General features: G+C 30.3%; 1 protein-coding gene and 2 long non-coding RNA genes across 3 annotated transcripts; 1 reads left to right on the plus strand and 2 right to left on the minus strand.

Annotated features, from left to right (window-relative positions):
* The first annotated feature begins 5,214 nt into the window (after window positions 1-5,214).
* LOC125224148 (transcription factor MYB114-like) lies at window positions 5,215-6,444 on the plus strand. Its single transcript, XM_048127506.1, has 3 exons — window positions 5,215-5,507; window positions 5,649-5,778; window positions 5,924-6,444. Exons 1-3 carry the CDS (start codon window positions 5,375-5,377, stop codon window positions 6,270-6,272), a joined length of 612 nt encoding a protein of 203 aa, XP_047983463.1. The 5' UTR covers window positions 5,215-5,374; the 3' UTR covers window positions 6,273-6,444.
* A 4,328-nt stretch (window positions 6,445-10,772) lies between these two features.
* Window positions 10,773-11,381, minus strand: LOC125217664. Its single transcript, XR_007175786.1, has 2 exons — window positions 11,166-11,381; window positions 10,773-10,970 (listed from the first exon to the last, which is right to left on the minus strand). It is a non-coding gene; the product is annotated as an uncharacterized LOC125217664 (long non-coding RNA).
* A 2,220-nt stretch (window positions 11,382-13,601) lies between these two features.
* Window positions 13,602-14,183, minus strand: LOC125185447. Its single transcript, XR_007170135.1, has 2 exons — window positions 14,033-14,183; window positions 13,602-13,853 (listed from the first exon to the last, which is right to left on the minus strand). It is a non-coding gene; the product is annotated as an uncharacterized LOC125185447 (long non-coding RNA).
* Window positions 14,184-16,014: the final 1,831 nt, after the last annotated feature.

A 16,014-nucleotide genomic window follows, 5' to 3' on the forward strand; every position in this document is an offset into this window, starting at 1 on the left:
TAATGTGACACATAAAAATGAACTATAATGAATAATGATATATTACAATATAAAAGTCAAGAATTTTTTTAAAATTAAAATAAAAACAAAAATACATTTCAGTAAATATTGTTGAAGCTTGTTTTAGAATTTAAAATATTTATAAATATAAACATGATTTTTTGATTCTTTAATATATTATTATATTATAATAATAAAACTAATGCATATTACTATATATAAATTGGAGATTTACTTTTATTTTATTTTTGTATAGTTATTTATTTTATAAAATTCATTATCGAAGTATTGAATTTATTGTCAAACAAGATAGAAGAACAACAATAGTTGCACCTACGATCAATCCATCGAAAAATAGGTCAGCCTACTTGGATTACGGGCTAATTGAATATGAGCTAATCATGCTCTTGCTAGTGCTCTCAATCCATCACTTTATTATATGAAGATCGTCCTAACCGAGGATGGAGGCATCATATGCAAGAATTGAGGAACACAAGCATTTACTACGCCATAGGCAACGTCGAGATCAGTGAAAGAAGATAAGGAGGAAAATACGTATCCCAAAATTTTTTACTTATTAATTTTTGTTTTGTACATATATTTTGATTCTGATATTTCAAAAAAAGTTATTGTCTGTCATTATATTTAAATCATTTGAAATTGATTTATTCATTTTAACTCCAATTAAATGAACAAAAAATCTAACTTTAATTTTTATGTAACTCGTAAATTTTAATAATGTCAATAACAATTTCTAAGGTATTAGGATCAAATTAAATGTACAAAATAAAATAAATATACTTCATCCGCTCTTGAAAAATACTCCCTCCGTTCCTTCATAGTTGAGTCATTTTTTCATTTCGGGAAGTTCCCTCATAGTTGAGTCATTTCTATATATAGTAACTTTTTCCTCTTTCTTACTTTACTCTCTCTTACTTTATTCTCTCTACTTTATTCACTTTTTACTTTATTCTCTCTAGTTTTTTCTCTTTCTTACTTTTTTATCTATTTATTTAACACACTCAACATTCATTTTTTAAACTCCGTGCCGAAAAGTTCCGCCTCAACTATGAGGGAACGGAGGGAGTATGAGAATTTAGTTTTACACAAGTTTCAATGAATAATTGACAATGTAAGAGAGAGAAAGATCGAGAGAAAATGTAATTAAAGTATTGTTAATGAATAATGGGTCTCACCTTTTTAAAGAGAAAAAACTTTTCAAAATTAGAATGTTCATACTTTCCATAGACAGACTAAAAAGGAAATTGTTCATACTTTTCAGGGACGGAAGGAGTACCAAACATGCACTATTAAATGAGAGTGTTGATAGCAAATGATACTCACATCAGGTATGTGGTGTCATTTTTTATGGTTAAATGAATTTAAATTTAATGGTTGTGCCAAGGAGGACTTTAACTTGAGATTTTTGGTATCAGACATTATCCTCTCTACCGTTTGGACAACTCAAACACACATAGCGTGCAATTTCTCTCTATACATATATGGACATGTCCATACTTCCACTTGAGAGATGTTCAAAATAAAATTTTTGTCATTAATTTGAATTTTGGATATATAGTTCCTATAATATGTAAAAGGCCTAATATGTAAAAGGCCTAAAACTAGAGAAAAAAGGCCTTAATCTACCAATGATGCTTAAAGATATTATTGGTCCAACCAAATGGGCCAAATATACCAGGCTCAGGAAGGCCCACATGGTTGTAATAATAATGAATGAATGAATGAATTAATTAATTAATTAAAAGTGATTCATAATTTTTCCTATTTATAATAATATAAACAATTCTGCCTCGAATGTACTAATACTAGTAAATAGTTGTATTTCGTAAACGCACTCAAATTGATTAAGTAACAGAAATATTTAATTGGAATAAGTCTTTTCGAAATATATGTGTGTGTGTGTTTCGCGGAAGAAGCCATTTATATTTTTTTAATGGATAAGTAGCTAAGGTGTCAAAGTCAAGACTCTGAAATCCATTATCCATGGATCTTGTCTGTGCCAATTATCGACCTTAATTAAATTATCTCTTAATCATTGTGTATTGATGCTTTTGATTAAACTTTGCTGCGCAGTTCAAGTTATATTCATATTTAATTTTGAATTTTAATGGTTTTACCTAATTAGTCAAATCATAACAATTTTAGTGAAGGAGCAAAGTTTGACACGTTTAATCACATGAAAATTGGTCATGTTACGCTGCTCCGTTTATTACTAGTATAGTTATATTTAGTTGGTTAGTTAGTCCTAACAACCAATTAACTCTAATTAGGAAATGGAGTAGTAATATTATTATAAATATTGGGTTAATGCAGATTTACTTTAGATTGTGACAGCTACTGAAAAGCAAATTAAAGTTTGATTTGCCTTGGAATCTTGTCAATATATAGTCGAACTCTATACGCATTTTGTTCAATTAACACTTGCATACACTATTTAGGTGGAACCACTAAACAATATTTAAGACCAAGTATATCATAAATGAATAAACTATCACGTTTAAAAATATTTGGTAAATTAACATTTGACTTAAAATTTTCAATTTTCACACCAAATGAAAGCAACATTGTTTATGATCTAACGAAACTCCACGTGTATAAGAAAACGACATCGTTTGGTTGTCAGTAATAGGGAGTATATTTAATTTGTAGGGTAAGGCAACATATGTGAAATAGGGAGGTCGAAAATTCGAAATCGAAGAGACAGCTTCTAGGGTTTCAAACCTGAAAGAGGAAAAGAAATAGAATTAGGGTTTCAAAAAATATCATTTTATTTAATTAATTGTTAAGAAAAAATAATACTCTACTTTATAGTCTTTCAACTTCCTATGCAGTTCGATTCTCTTATGCAATTCGCGAAAAAAGAACCCACAAAGATAACTTGTAAACAAGTTTATAAAATTAATGACTCAATTATTGAGAAATAATTAAGTACATAAAATAATAATTAATCTAAATAGGTAAATAAAAAACACATCGGCAAAAGACTATTGATATTATAAGATTTAGAGATAAATGAGTTCTCATTGCCTATAGGTTCATTTATTAAGTCTGTTGGAGTATATAATAGTTTAATCCCTAAATTTGTAACAGATACAATGTTCTTTTTAACTTTATTTTATTTTATTTTATTTTATTTTACTTTAAAGTTTCGATCTTCATTGATAAAGAGAAATGAATCTTTCTGAACTTTTTCGACAATAATCTGTGCCAACTTTAATATTTTCATTTCCAAGACATTAATTTATTGGTAACACTCACTTAATACAACAAGACAAGGCTTAGGGAAGACAAATTAACACATACGACAAATCACCGACTGGTACAATTATTCAACTCAAAACATGAGTTTTTCAAATTACTTCTATACAAATTAAATCCTAAATTATTTTACTTATCTTAAAATATTTTGAAAACTTTCAAATGATATCAAAAAATCCAAACTAAACCTAGCTACCTAAAATGGATTATGGCGTTTGTAGTAGTATAAAAATATGACTTTTATACTTGTGACCAAACCGCAAAAAAATAAAAGTTCGGTATTTAATTGTTTAATCAAGCTATATTCATTGAACCCAACTTTTTGTTCTAATATTTTAATTTTTTCCACTGAGAGAAATGTGACGTAATTATTTTAAAAAAAGTAGTGGGTAATTCCTACTTGGAGTACTTTTTAACTTTAGTTTCCAATGTTTTCTGTCTTGAATTTTATACTACTCTCCTATTGTTTCAGTTGCCAGAAATAGAAAGGAAAAGAATTTACAATCTTTTTTTATATCGCATGTATTTTTCCCAAGATCCAAATCTTTGAGTGGCAACCATGTGAACAGAAAGAGTAGGTACAACTCATCGAATATTCGATTAAAAAAATTAAAATTTGGAAATATAAAAATTAATCAGTGGGACATATAACTAGTCTAGGAGTAGTATTCATTTCAATATATATAGATGGACTAATTATTCACCCCTATATATTAAATTATTCAATTCCATTTTGTATCTTCCTATTCAACATTTATTGTATGCCATATGGTTTTAGAACACAGAAGTGTACTATGCATTTTACTACTCTCCACTTTGTATCTTTCTATTCAACATTTATTGTATGCCATATGGTTTTAGAACACAGAAGTGTACTATGCATTTTACCACTGTATTATTTTAGTAAGTATTCATTCATGTTTATTGAAAATGTAACCTAAAATGTTGCAATCACGAGGCCTCACTCCCACTACCAAACTATGGGGTCCTCACAATTTTAAAATAGAAAGAAAACTTTAATTTGTGTATGAGTATTGAATAATATACTACTCATAGTAATACATTACTCTCTCTATTTCTTCGAAAATAAAACGTAGTAATAATTACTCTCTCTATTTCTTCGAAAAAAAAACTTTTTAAAGTAGCATGAATTATAATGCAAAACTAATAAAGTAGGAGAAAATGAAAAGAAAAGTGTGTTAATAAAATATAAGTTTCACCTCATTAAAAAGAAAGAAATTTCGTTAAACAGACCAAAAAGAAAATAGTTTTAATTTTTAAAGGACAAAAGAAGGACTATGTTACAAATCTTTCACAAATTTTCACTAGGTCAATTTAGACTCATCAAATTCCTAACATTTCATTTACTAGTACTTCTTTCGTCGCACAAAAATATTTAATACTTCCTCCGTTCCGGAGTATTAGACTCACTTCTTTTGGGCACATGATTTAAGGAATTGATATTTAAATAGTTAAAGTGGAGAGAGTAAAGTATGAGAGAGGGAAAAAGTAGGGGAGAGAAGAGAGAAAAAAGTAGGTGGAAAATAAAATAAGATAGATGTTTTTTGCTAAAAAAGGAAATGAGTCTAATATGTTGGGACATCCCTAAAAGGAAAGTTGGTCTAATACCTTGGGACGGAGGGAGTAAGAGTTTTAGTACATAATTAATATAATATAATAAAAAAATAGAAATAAAAAGTAATAAAAAAATACATATTGTTAGTTAATAACGTGTGTCACTTTAACCAATTAACTGAGGGTCATATCACTATTTAAATTTTAAAGTATAAATATAGCCGCAATTTCAACAAAATGGCGATTTCCATGTGTCACTTATCTCTTGGGAGCTAAAGGCAAAATGGTAAATGAGATCACGTGCTTCCATGAATCACCAAAACCCATTATTAATTATTAAAATCAAGCAAAATCAAAACTTTATAAGCTTCACAAGTCAAACCAAATAATGTATGCTTTTCCAATTAATAGTATAGCCTCGTTCCAATTTGGGTATTAAGGCATATATAGACAAGACTTGGGTTGTTTCAAAGCTTTCCAATTAGTTGGATTTATAGCTTCGATTTTGTGTCGGAAAACAATGGTGAAAGCTGCCTATGTCGACAAAGATGGTCTGAAGAAAGGCGCGTGGAGCGAAGAAGAAGACAACAAGCTTCGATCGTACATCGTTCGATACGGCCATTGGAATTGGCGTTTGCTCCCCAAATTTGCCGGTAACTATTCAACAAATTCTTCTATTTTTAGTTTTATTTTGTTTCATAAGTCCGCCATGGGCTCCCGATGTGTGCCAAGGCAGACATCGGGAGTTGTTGCCATCAATTTGCAATAATTGATGGATTTTATATTAATTTCAGGGTTGCAAAGATGCGGGAAGAGTTGCAGATTGAGATGGATGAATTACTTGAAACCCGGTGTGAAAAGGGGGGAATTCGATCAAGAGGAACGAGATCTCATCGCCAAACTTCATCGAGAGCTCGGAAACAAGTGAGTATGATTTTCCAAAACCCTAACATAAAAACTCGTGTCAGACTGTCTAATTATTACTAGTAACAAGACGGACCTGACACAAGACTCTTTCTAGTTATAAATAGTAATTTTAATTATGGTAATTATTATTTTTTCAAAATAGGTGGTCCGGGATTGCAGCAAAACTGCCGGGAAGAACGGACAACGATGTCAAGAACTACTGGATGACGCATCTCCAGAAACGGGAAAAATCGAACAAATATGCGACCGGCGATATTTCCGAGGAGGAAAAATCGAGCAATAATCGGAGAAAAAACGAGAAATCGTCGGCGAGAAGCGAATTAACGTCGGTAGATCCGAAATCTAGCAGCAGAAAATCGGAAAAATCAAAGGTATCTAAGTCTGATGAAATGTTTATTCTTGAATCATCCAACTCGAATTCCTCAGTAGTTTTGAATGCTTTCAAATGGGATTTGAATTTATCTGTAGAGCAAAATGGCCTTGAAATATGAATTATTGGCCAAATTTTTCCTTTTCCATTTTTCATGATTCAGTGATAATTTCTGACTCAGCCATTCTTTCTTTTTTTGGGTTTTTTTTTTTTGGATTTCTCATCCTAATTGTAAACTAGAAAATATTGTTGTATGAGAAAGATTGTATAAATAAAATTGTATCTCTCTTACACCCTCCAATATTTTTATTTAATTTCCAGTCAACATATTGCATGTCATAATTAAGTTGAATATTCATTAATTATTAGCCTATGTAAAAAACTTTATGTAAAGGAATACTCAACCGTGTCTTGCATTTACATCTCTCAATATTATTATTTTATATATTTCCCATCTTATAAATTTAAAAATTGTCTCTTTATTCATGAAGTGGAATTTATCAATATAGTCACAAGCTGATTCGAAAAATTGAAAAATACGAGAAAAATGTCTTACTACTAATTAAGCTACACTTCATTAATTGTCATCATTTGTTGTATTCCCTTTGTTCCGCTTTAACAGTCTCACTGACTTTTCTACCCTCTTTTTGTAAAAATATTAACAACTAGTTAAAGTGGAGAAATGGTAAAATAAGAGAGACAATAATGTAGATAAGACTCTTCTCTATATTATTCTCTCTTTTGATTTACCATTTCTCCTCTTTAACTATTTTTTATCATTTTTATAAAAAGAGAGCAGAAAAGTCAATGGAACTGCTAAAGCGGAACGGAGGGAGTAACTTTTAATACATTCGTAATTATACAAAGTAAAAATTTGAAGTTATAAACTGATGCATTCTTTAAGTTTGTTCATTGGTATATATAAAAAGGAGAATGATGGAATTTGAAAGGAGACATGAGGGTGTGGTATGACATGTGGAAAGCTGGTTTATGTTATATCCAAAATAAAGAAGAGAGTTAAAAAGATGGTCGACACACCCTTTTCAATAATTTAAAAATAAGTTAGGTAAATGTATCTATAAATATAGATAAACCAAAGAACAAGGTGGTTAGATCTATATTAGCACACAAATAGCAATACATATATATGAGTACATATTAATTGGAAGATAATAAGATCCCTCTATATTATTCTTCCTTTTTTGGTTTGATTATTTAATAGCACCGGAAAAAAGTCTAGAAAAATGTTGAACAAGCTCAGATAGTATTGTGTGTCTAATGATTAATCTTTTAATATTAGTAGCTAATTAATTAATTAAGTAGGTCATGTGATGTGGATGGAGATATACAAAGTCAAGGGACTCTCCTTATGAATGTGAATGCTTCCTCCTCAATTTTATCTTGAATAAATAAATTTATATATTATGTAGAGAAAGTAAAGTTGATTAAGAAAACTTCAGCAAATTGCTAAACATGAGAGATTTAATTTTGACCATGAGAAATTAAGCATAAGTTAATTGTATCTTGCCAATAAAATAAAAGGATTACGTACATAACATTACAGCAAGAAAAAGCAATGATATTTTGTATACACGTGTATTTGCCTAGTTGTAACGTGTAAGTAGTTAGTAGCAGTAATATTTAAGGATAGAGATTTCAACTTTCAATCCATCATAATGTGGCATTTAAATTTAATAATATTTCAAGTACGAAAAAGAAAACTAACATTAGTTGGGAATGCTTATTAATTAGTCCAACTTGATCGATATATATTCAAAGGACCAACACGTCGGTCATATTTACCCTACAACATAAAACATTTTTCTAATTTTATTAATGTAGTATATATATTTTTTAATTCCAATATCTCATAAATTAAAAATCAATTTATGTATTCTAATCCCTAAATAGAGCAAAGTTGACAGTATAGACTAATATATAGCTTACTACTATTGACTTAAAAGTTTTTAAAGTTAATGGATATGGCACGAAAATTAAGACAAAATTGGTAAAGTAAGAAAGATGAGGAGAATTGTATAGTAAAGTAAGAGAGATAAGGAGAATGATAGTTAAAGTGGTGTTAGGGGTAGTGGAACCTACATTATTCGGTTGATATAACTTTCCAAAAGAAGAATGCACATATTTTTATGAGATATGCAAAAATAAAAAGTGCATATATTTTTATGGGACAGAGGGAATAATTTTTTTTTAATTTGTATCTCATAGAATAGGTTGAGATGGGAGAAACCCTAGTAATGAGGATATATACAAATGTAAAATCATTTATCTCATGAATTATAAAAAGTAAACATCCCCTTAATTAAGGAGTATACATACTATACCTATAACATCCTACTAATATTTATGTTTGATAAAAAATACACAACCCTTTTATAACCGAAAGTCAAAAACTATTAAATAAATTTTTTAGATTCTACATAACAATGGATTACATATTAATTAATGATATTTCAATACATCCTATCACATATGTACATACTTATAATAATGCATTGTGATCGAATCCAGATTTGATCCAGACTTAGAATAACAATATACTTGATCCATGATTTAAGAAATTAAAGAATGATGCTATTACTTTCTAATTTTCTAATTATTCTACAGTAGGTACAACCAAACACTTGGTTGGCATATCTACTATTAGTATTTCAACTAGTGGACTTTATCATCTCTTCAACAGTAGTAGTACCAGTATTTTTTAGTAGCAAAACCTATTACTTAAATATGGCTCTATGATTGTTAGTAGGAATTGAGAAAGTCAATGAATTTTGTCAGCACTAGAAACTTTATAATATTAAAATGTGTAGGGCTTAATTACATATTTAATCAGGTGTGACGCGGATGACCATGTTGATTAGTAAAACAAAAAAAGCCTGGTCCACCCAACCTGCTACTTGTCTTAATTTTAGAATTAAATATACTTATAACTCAATTATTAGATAATTACATCTCTTCTTGCTAAACAAAAAAATAAAGAGGTGGTAAAATAAGAGAGGCTTAGTCGCTAAGATGAAATTTTCATCACATTTGAAGTTCAACGGGAAAGATTTGAACAATTGATGATTTGAGTGTGTCTATTATTTTAGTTACTGTCTATAAGAATTTATAACTATAACTATGATTTTTCCTTGAGGATAAATCCATGAGAATAAACACGCATGAATCTACCATACGTCATATTTAGGCCTGTCAAAATGGATATCGGGTATTGGATAGCCGATATCCGAACCCGAAAAAATTGGATAATTGGATCGGGTACCAGTACTTCATAGTTGTTTGCTTTAATGTTTAAATCGGAGATAGTGAGAAATGGAGTACTAGTACTTTTTATTTATCTATTAGATTAAATCTTAAAAATAAATGGCCCCTGCCTATGTTAGATTAAATAGAAGAAATAACTTATGGGCTAAATTATTGGTCCAAATAAAATAGTATTGGGCTTCAAAAACTTAACACTATTTTGGGCTGAAAGCGAAACATGAGTTTTGGGTTTTTAACTAAAATAGCTCTGGATAATGCCTAGAAGTAACATTATTTATTTTATAGTGTGATTTTGAATAGAGCCTCTATTTTTTTCACTAATTAATCTTTTAAATTTTGTTGATCAAATTATTTGTACTCAAGTTGATCTTTCAAATTTATCTTATACGGTGAATACAAGATAACAAATATCACTTGATCAGTTTCTTACTGCATAAGCAACTTTACCGTATGAATGGAATGTATATGGACAATTTAACGTGAAATACCATGATATCAATTCGATGAAGCTTATCTTTGCTGAAATACTTAAAAAGAAATTTATGATGGTAATTTGTAGGAGTCGAGAAGAGAATAAAAGAAATAACTTCATGGGCTAAATTATAGGCCAGAATTATATAATATGTTGGGCAAAAAAATTAAAACTCTTTTGGGCTTAAAGCGAAAACATGAGTTTTGGGTATTAAAAATAAAATAAAATATACTATAGACAATGGCTAGTACATTATTATCTAGAGTGATTTCATGTAGGCTCAATTTTCAATAAAGGTTTTATATTGTTGATTTTTGGGTTAAGTGCTTCTTTCTAATGTTAAAATGGAAACATAAGTGAGGTTGCATTAGTTGAGGATACATGACAAAAGGAATTTTTCTTTTTCCGAAATTCACATCTCTTCGACAATTAAGACACTCAATCCATAATCGCAACGAACCAATTGCAAGAGCAGAGCTCTATCAACTGAGTTATATCTCTGAGCCAAGTAGAGTATGAATGAAACAGTCAAATACTTATGTTCTTTTTCATGGCACAAATCATAGAGTCATCATTCGTCGGAATCAAAATATTTGCGAGATTAAAGGTAACATTATGTATTGGTTAAAAATATTGTTGGAATTTCCAATACGTGGGATTGATGCCTCATAACTCCCTATAATATAACCATAAAAATAAATTAATCCTTAGAAACAGACATTACTAGTGTACTCATTGAATTAATAAAGATGAATGTGTTGCATTTGTTTGTTCTTCGTGGATTGATTTGTGAAACTTATGTATTTATAATTTATGCATATATTTCATTTGATTACGTAGTAGAACTTCAAGTGTTATCGCAACAAATTATACCAAAGGCGCAAAACCTTTTCTATAACACGAAAACAAAATACTTATAAAATACAAACTACTATATTGATATGATTGCCAAATTCTCTAGTTCGAGCTTGAATACTCAAGGATGATGGATGTGCTTGGGCGGAGTGTAGATGCAGTTGGCTTGGTACGACGGTGGAGCAGGATCAAGCTTTGTCGTCCTATCACCTGTTTTATTCGACAAATATGTAATTCGAGTTTATAAAATGACCATGATATATCTCAATAATATCAACATTTTTTTAGAAAAATTAACCAAATTAGTAGCAATTATTATCATCGACTGCATGGAAATAAATTTCTGTTTTTATTTTGAAATAATGGAAAATAACGTTATTGAGGGAAGAAAAAGCTAGAGCATACATTCCACAAGGGTAGGCTGTACAAGTTCCCTGGCTACAACAACTTGAGAAGACATTATGAGAACTATGAGGAGCAAAATCTCAAGAATAGTAGTGATTATTTTAGCACCCATGCTATTGGAGATTGAAATTTGGACGATGATATTCGAGTATTTTTGGATGATAATTGTGTTGGATTTGGTTCTCAATTTATAGATAAATTTTGAACAATTGGGTGGTGGAGATTTTTCAGATAGAGTTAGCAACTTCATGTGTTGAAAAGTAAAAATGGTTAAATACAAGAAATGACGTAAATGTGATTACGAAGTTGGAATAATTTTCCACATGCACGACAAAATTGTAGTACTACAAAAAAGTATATATATTACTCCATATATTTTGCATAATAATTGAGCATCCACAATGGGATACCAGCGCCCTATACTCCACTACATCAGCATTTTATCTTCCAGCTCATCCATCTGCAGTGGGTGCTCTATAGCCGACCTTATAGTTTTAACTACTATTTTATATTTAACTTTTATGTTTGCAAATATGTCAATTAGCAAAATAAATATAAAAACACTACAAATTAAAGGAAGAGAGTGGAAATTGAGATGAGGAAGATAAGAAGAGTGAAAATTGAGATGAGGAAGAGAATGGAGTGAAAGGTGTCAAAATGAAGTCAAAATGCGGGGATCATATGTATAAAAGAAATGAAAAAAACAAAAAAATGAAAATGTGCTACATCGTCCGGACCTATCCTTCGGACTCCCGCAATGGGGCTGATGATGCAAAAAATGGTTCATCGTTGGCGGAGGATGGCATAGGGCGCGGAAGGGGGGAGCATCCTTCGTCCACCTGCAATGGCTGAGAATGCATCAGACGAGCTATCATTCGCCCCATTATGGTTACTCTTAGATATCATATTTAGCTAAGAAATATATAAAATTATAATTTTATACTCCCTCTGTCCCACTTTAGGAGTCCCGGTTGAGTTCGGCACGGGTATTAAGAAATATAAAGGAAAGTTGGTGAAAAAAGATAGTGGAATGTGGGTCCTACTTTTATATATTAGTTATATAATAAAATGTGAGTGGGAAAAGGTGAGTGGAATGTGGGGCCTATTACCAATAATGGAATATTCCAATCGGGACTCCTAAAGTGAGACACCTAAAAGTAGTAAACCGCGACTCCTAAAGTGGGACGGAGGAAGTATATTTCTTAATTGTTTGAACAATTTAAAATTTTAATGGATTTTTTAAACTTTTATACTTTTCGTTATTATATCATCACCACTTAATTAAAAATTATTTAAAAATCGACTACCATTATATAGAACAATGCTAAATTTATTCAAAATTTAACTAAAATTATGATTTATCCATCAAAATTTTAATTGTCGAGACAATTGAAAAATGTAAAAAAATTATGTTTTATAGTAGTACTTAACTATTTTTATGGGATTGACCGGAAGCCAACTAAAAGTTATAAGTTAAATGACAGTTTTTTCATTTCTAAATGATAAGTCTTGTTTTAGTTTTTTCATGAGGTCAAATTGTCATAAAATTTGCGGTTAAAATTCTATTTTTCAGCAATATAAAAAGTTAGTTGAAAATAGTACATAAAATTTGGTCAAATTATCATAAAATTTACATAGTTTTAATTTATTTGTAATTATTGGATTATGCCAAAAAAAAATTTAATGGCCTATGTGTTATGTGTAAGATTGTCTTGATACTATTTCTTGATCATACAACGTTATTTACTTCATGATATAATTTCACTAATATAAAATTTTGATGTAGGCTAATTGCAAATAAATCCAAAATTTAATTTTTCCAATGAACTTTTAAAATTGCATTATAAACTACCATATTTAATTTATTGCAAAATTCTTGTCCTTGATAAATTAAGAGGACCCGTGCATGAAGTTCGTACGCATGCGCATTGGACGTGCACACCTACAACAAGGCCTCTCAGCTGCACCGTGACCACATTTGGTTCAACCTCCCCAGCGATTGCGTTGTCTATGTTCTTAGGTTTGTATACTGAAGCATGCTTCAGAATTATTATTCTAAAAACTTTATAATTTCATTTATTTATAACGTTGATTTTTGCCACTAATTTTTCTTTTAAATTTTATTGATATTATTATGTGTAATCAAGTTAATCACAAAACATTTCGATTGTGTTGTGGTCTTGTGGACACAGGACCACAAAATATTACTGTATGTCTATCAGATTCAAATATATATGGACAATTCAATGTGAAAATACCACAATATAGAAATCAAAATTCAATTGGGCTTGAGCGAAAACTTAGTTTTGGGTTTTTTAAAAATAGCTATAGACATTGGCTAGTAACATTATTATTTAGTGTGACTCTATATATAGGCCCAAATTTTTCTTACTATAACCCAAAATTTGTTACTACGATTGTCATCGCAACAAAATATATAAAGTCGCATAAACTTTTATATATAACACGGACCAAAAATTACAAGATATAACATGATCGTCAACAACCAAATAAAATGTGGATAATATGTATGAAATTAATACTATCATTCATACATTGCCAAAATCTCTAGTTCGGGCTTGAATACTCAAGGATGTCGGTTGGGCGTGGGCGGAGTGTAGCAGGGTTCCCGTTGGCCGTAGTAGCACGTGGACCCCCCGTAAGCTGGATCAATCTCTGTCGCGTCACCTGCATTATTAGACAAATAAGTAATTTGAGTTTATAAACTACCGTAATCACAATAATATTAACTATTTTTAAAAAATTAACCAATTATGATCGAAATGCATGAAAATAATTCTCCATTTTTATTTTGAAATAAGGATGACTATTGACTAATGCTATTGAGAGAGAAGAAATTAGCATACCATGAACAATGGTAGTCTGTGCAAGTTCTCTGGCTACAACAATTTGAGGAGACATTATGAGAACTATGAGGAGCAAAATTTCGAGAAAAGTATTAATTACTTTGGCACCCATATATGCTATTGGAATTGAAATTTGGACGATGATATTCGAGTTTTGGATGGTAGATTGTGTTGGATTTAGTCCTCAATTTATAGAGAAATTTTGAAACAATTGGGTGGTGGAGATTTTTCAGATAGAGTTAGCTACTTCCTAAACCCTTCCTATGCATTGAAAAGCAAGTGGTTAAGTTAAATACAAGAATGATGTTGTGCTGACGAAGTTCAATAGATTTTCCACATGAACAATAAAATTGAGGTAGAAAAAAGTATTACTCCATTGCATAAAAAAAGGCGATTCCATCGCCTTGACGGTCCACACTCCGGCTCGACATCATGTAAAGGGATTAAAATCAGGGTACGCAATAGCCCGTTAAAGGGGAGGCCTTAACCCACTTGCTGTCAGAAGCCCATCTCCCATGGTCTGCCACTTGTGCCTGAAAGATAGAAGCAACTACACGACAACAGTAGAATTCGAACCCATGCTCATTGTAGCAAGATCTGCCCTTCCGTTGCCAACTGCGCTATATACACCCCCTGCGGGCATTACTCCATCTATTCCTAATTGATAGTCCACATGCTGACATGCACAATAAAATTTTAAGTAGAAAAAGTATTACTCTCACCAGTTTAGTTCTTTTTTTTTTTTTTCCAGATAAACTATAAAATCTGGTCAAATTCTATCTTGTTTCTTATATTTTAATTATTGTTTGGAAAAATTAGCAAAATTTAATTTGTTTGCACGACCACATAAGTGCAGTATATTGTACTCTTTCCATCCCCACGTAATTGAGTCTTTTTCCTTTTCTAGTCATCCCGTTATAGCTAATTCATTTTTGTTTTGGCAAAAAGTAATATTCATTCCGTTCTATTTAAGATGTCCATCTTTCCTTTTTAGTTTGTCCTACTAAAATCATCCACGTTTTATATTTGGAAATAAATTTATCTCTCATCTCATCACATTAAAATATTCAATTATATTTTTCTCTCCACCTAACAATTCCTCCTAAAATATGGTGATACTCAAGAATGTGGTTCTTGAATAGGAATGAAAAAGTGCATTTTTTCTATTATTCAGTACTTTATTTTCTCTTATTTTAATCTCTCTTGATTTCCCTATCTTTTCTTCTTTCTACTCTATTCTTTACCTAGCACGCTTAAAATATTTTTTCTTAAATCTCATATAGCAAAAAACTGTCTTTACTATTCGTGACAATGGAGGGAGAATTAATCTTTGACATTTAAATTGTCCATATTGATTTCACGCGGCTACTGCCATACGCCATGTTCGTAGAATGGGACAAAACCTTAACGTAATTCTCACGAACTTTGAAATTGGCAAATAATATCACCAACTTTACCTCGAGTTTGTTATTTCTCACCAATGAAAAAATCAGACAAATAATATCATGATACAGATTTTTTTTCGTAATTTCTCGACAACAACTTCGAGAGCTTCAAGTTTTTCAATTTTTAAGGATAGTTTTTCTTAAAACACACTCTCCAAAACTGTTATTCAATCTATTAATATAGCTGAAATGTTTTTCATTGGCAGAAAATGACAAACTCTGAGTAAATATCGTGATATTATTTGTTAATTTTAAAATTCATCGAAAAAACTTAACTTTTTTAAAATTCGATGACATTAGATGCCAATATCCTTTTCTATTTTAAAATCACCCTATCGACTACTATTAGTAACGAATACTAACAGTCATACAAAATTGATAAAAAGAGAAAAAGAAAGAGATAAAAGATAACATTAATGAATAATGAATCTCAATCTCATTATAATAAAAAAATATAAAAAATTGAAGGGATATTGGCATCTAATATCATAAAACTTTCAAAAAGTTGGGTTTTTCCCACGAATTTTAAAATTGGCA

This window comes from Salvia hispanica, chromosome 4, assembly GCF_023119035.1.
Source record: "Salvia hispanica cultivar TCC Black 2014 chromosome 4, UniMelb_Shisp_WGS_1.0, whole genome shotgun sequence".
Lineage (NCBI taxonomy): Eukaryota > Viridiplantae > Streptophyta > Magnoliopsida > Lamiales > Lamiaceae > Salvia > Salvia hispanica.

Bases quoted from the DNA above. Each gene is read 5' to 3' on its own strand.
- LOC125224148 (XM_048127506.1), top strand. From the start codon at position 5,375: ATGGTGAAAGCTGCCTATGTCGACAAAGATGGTCTGAAGAAAGGCGCG. The intron at 5,508-5,648 runs GTAACTATTCAA...TATTAATTTCAG, and splicing joins TTTGCTCCCCAAATTTGCCG to GGTTGCAAAGATGCGGGAAG. The intron at 5,779-5,923 runs GTGAGTATGATT...TTTTCAAAATAG, and splicing joins CATCGAGAGCTCGGAAACAA to GTGGTCCGGGATTGCAGCAA.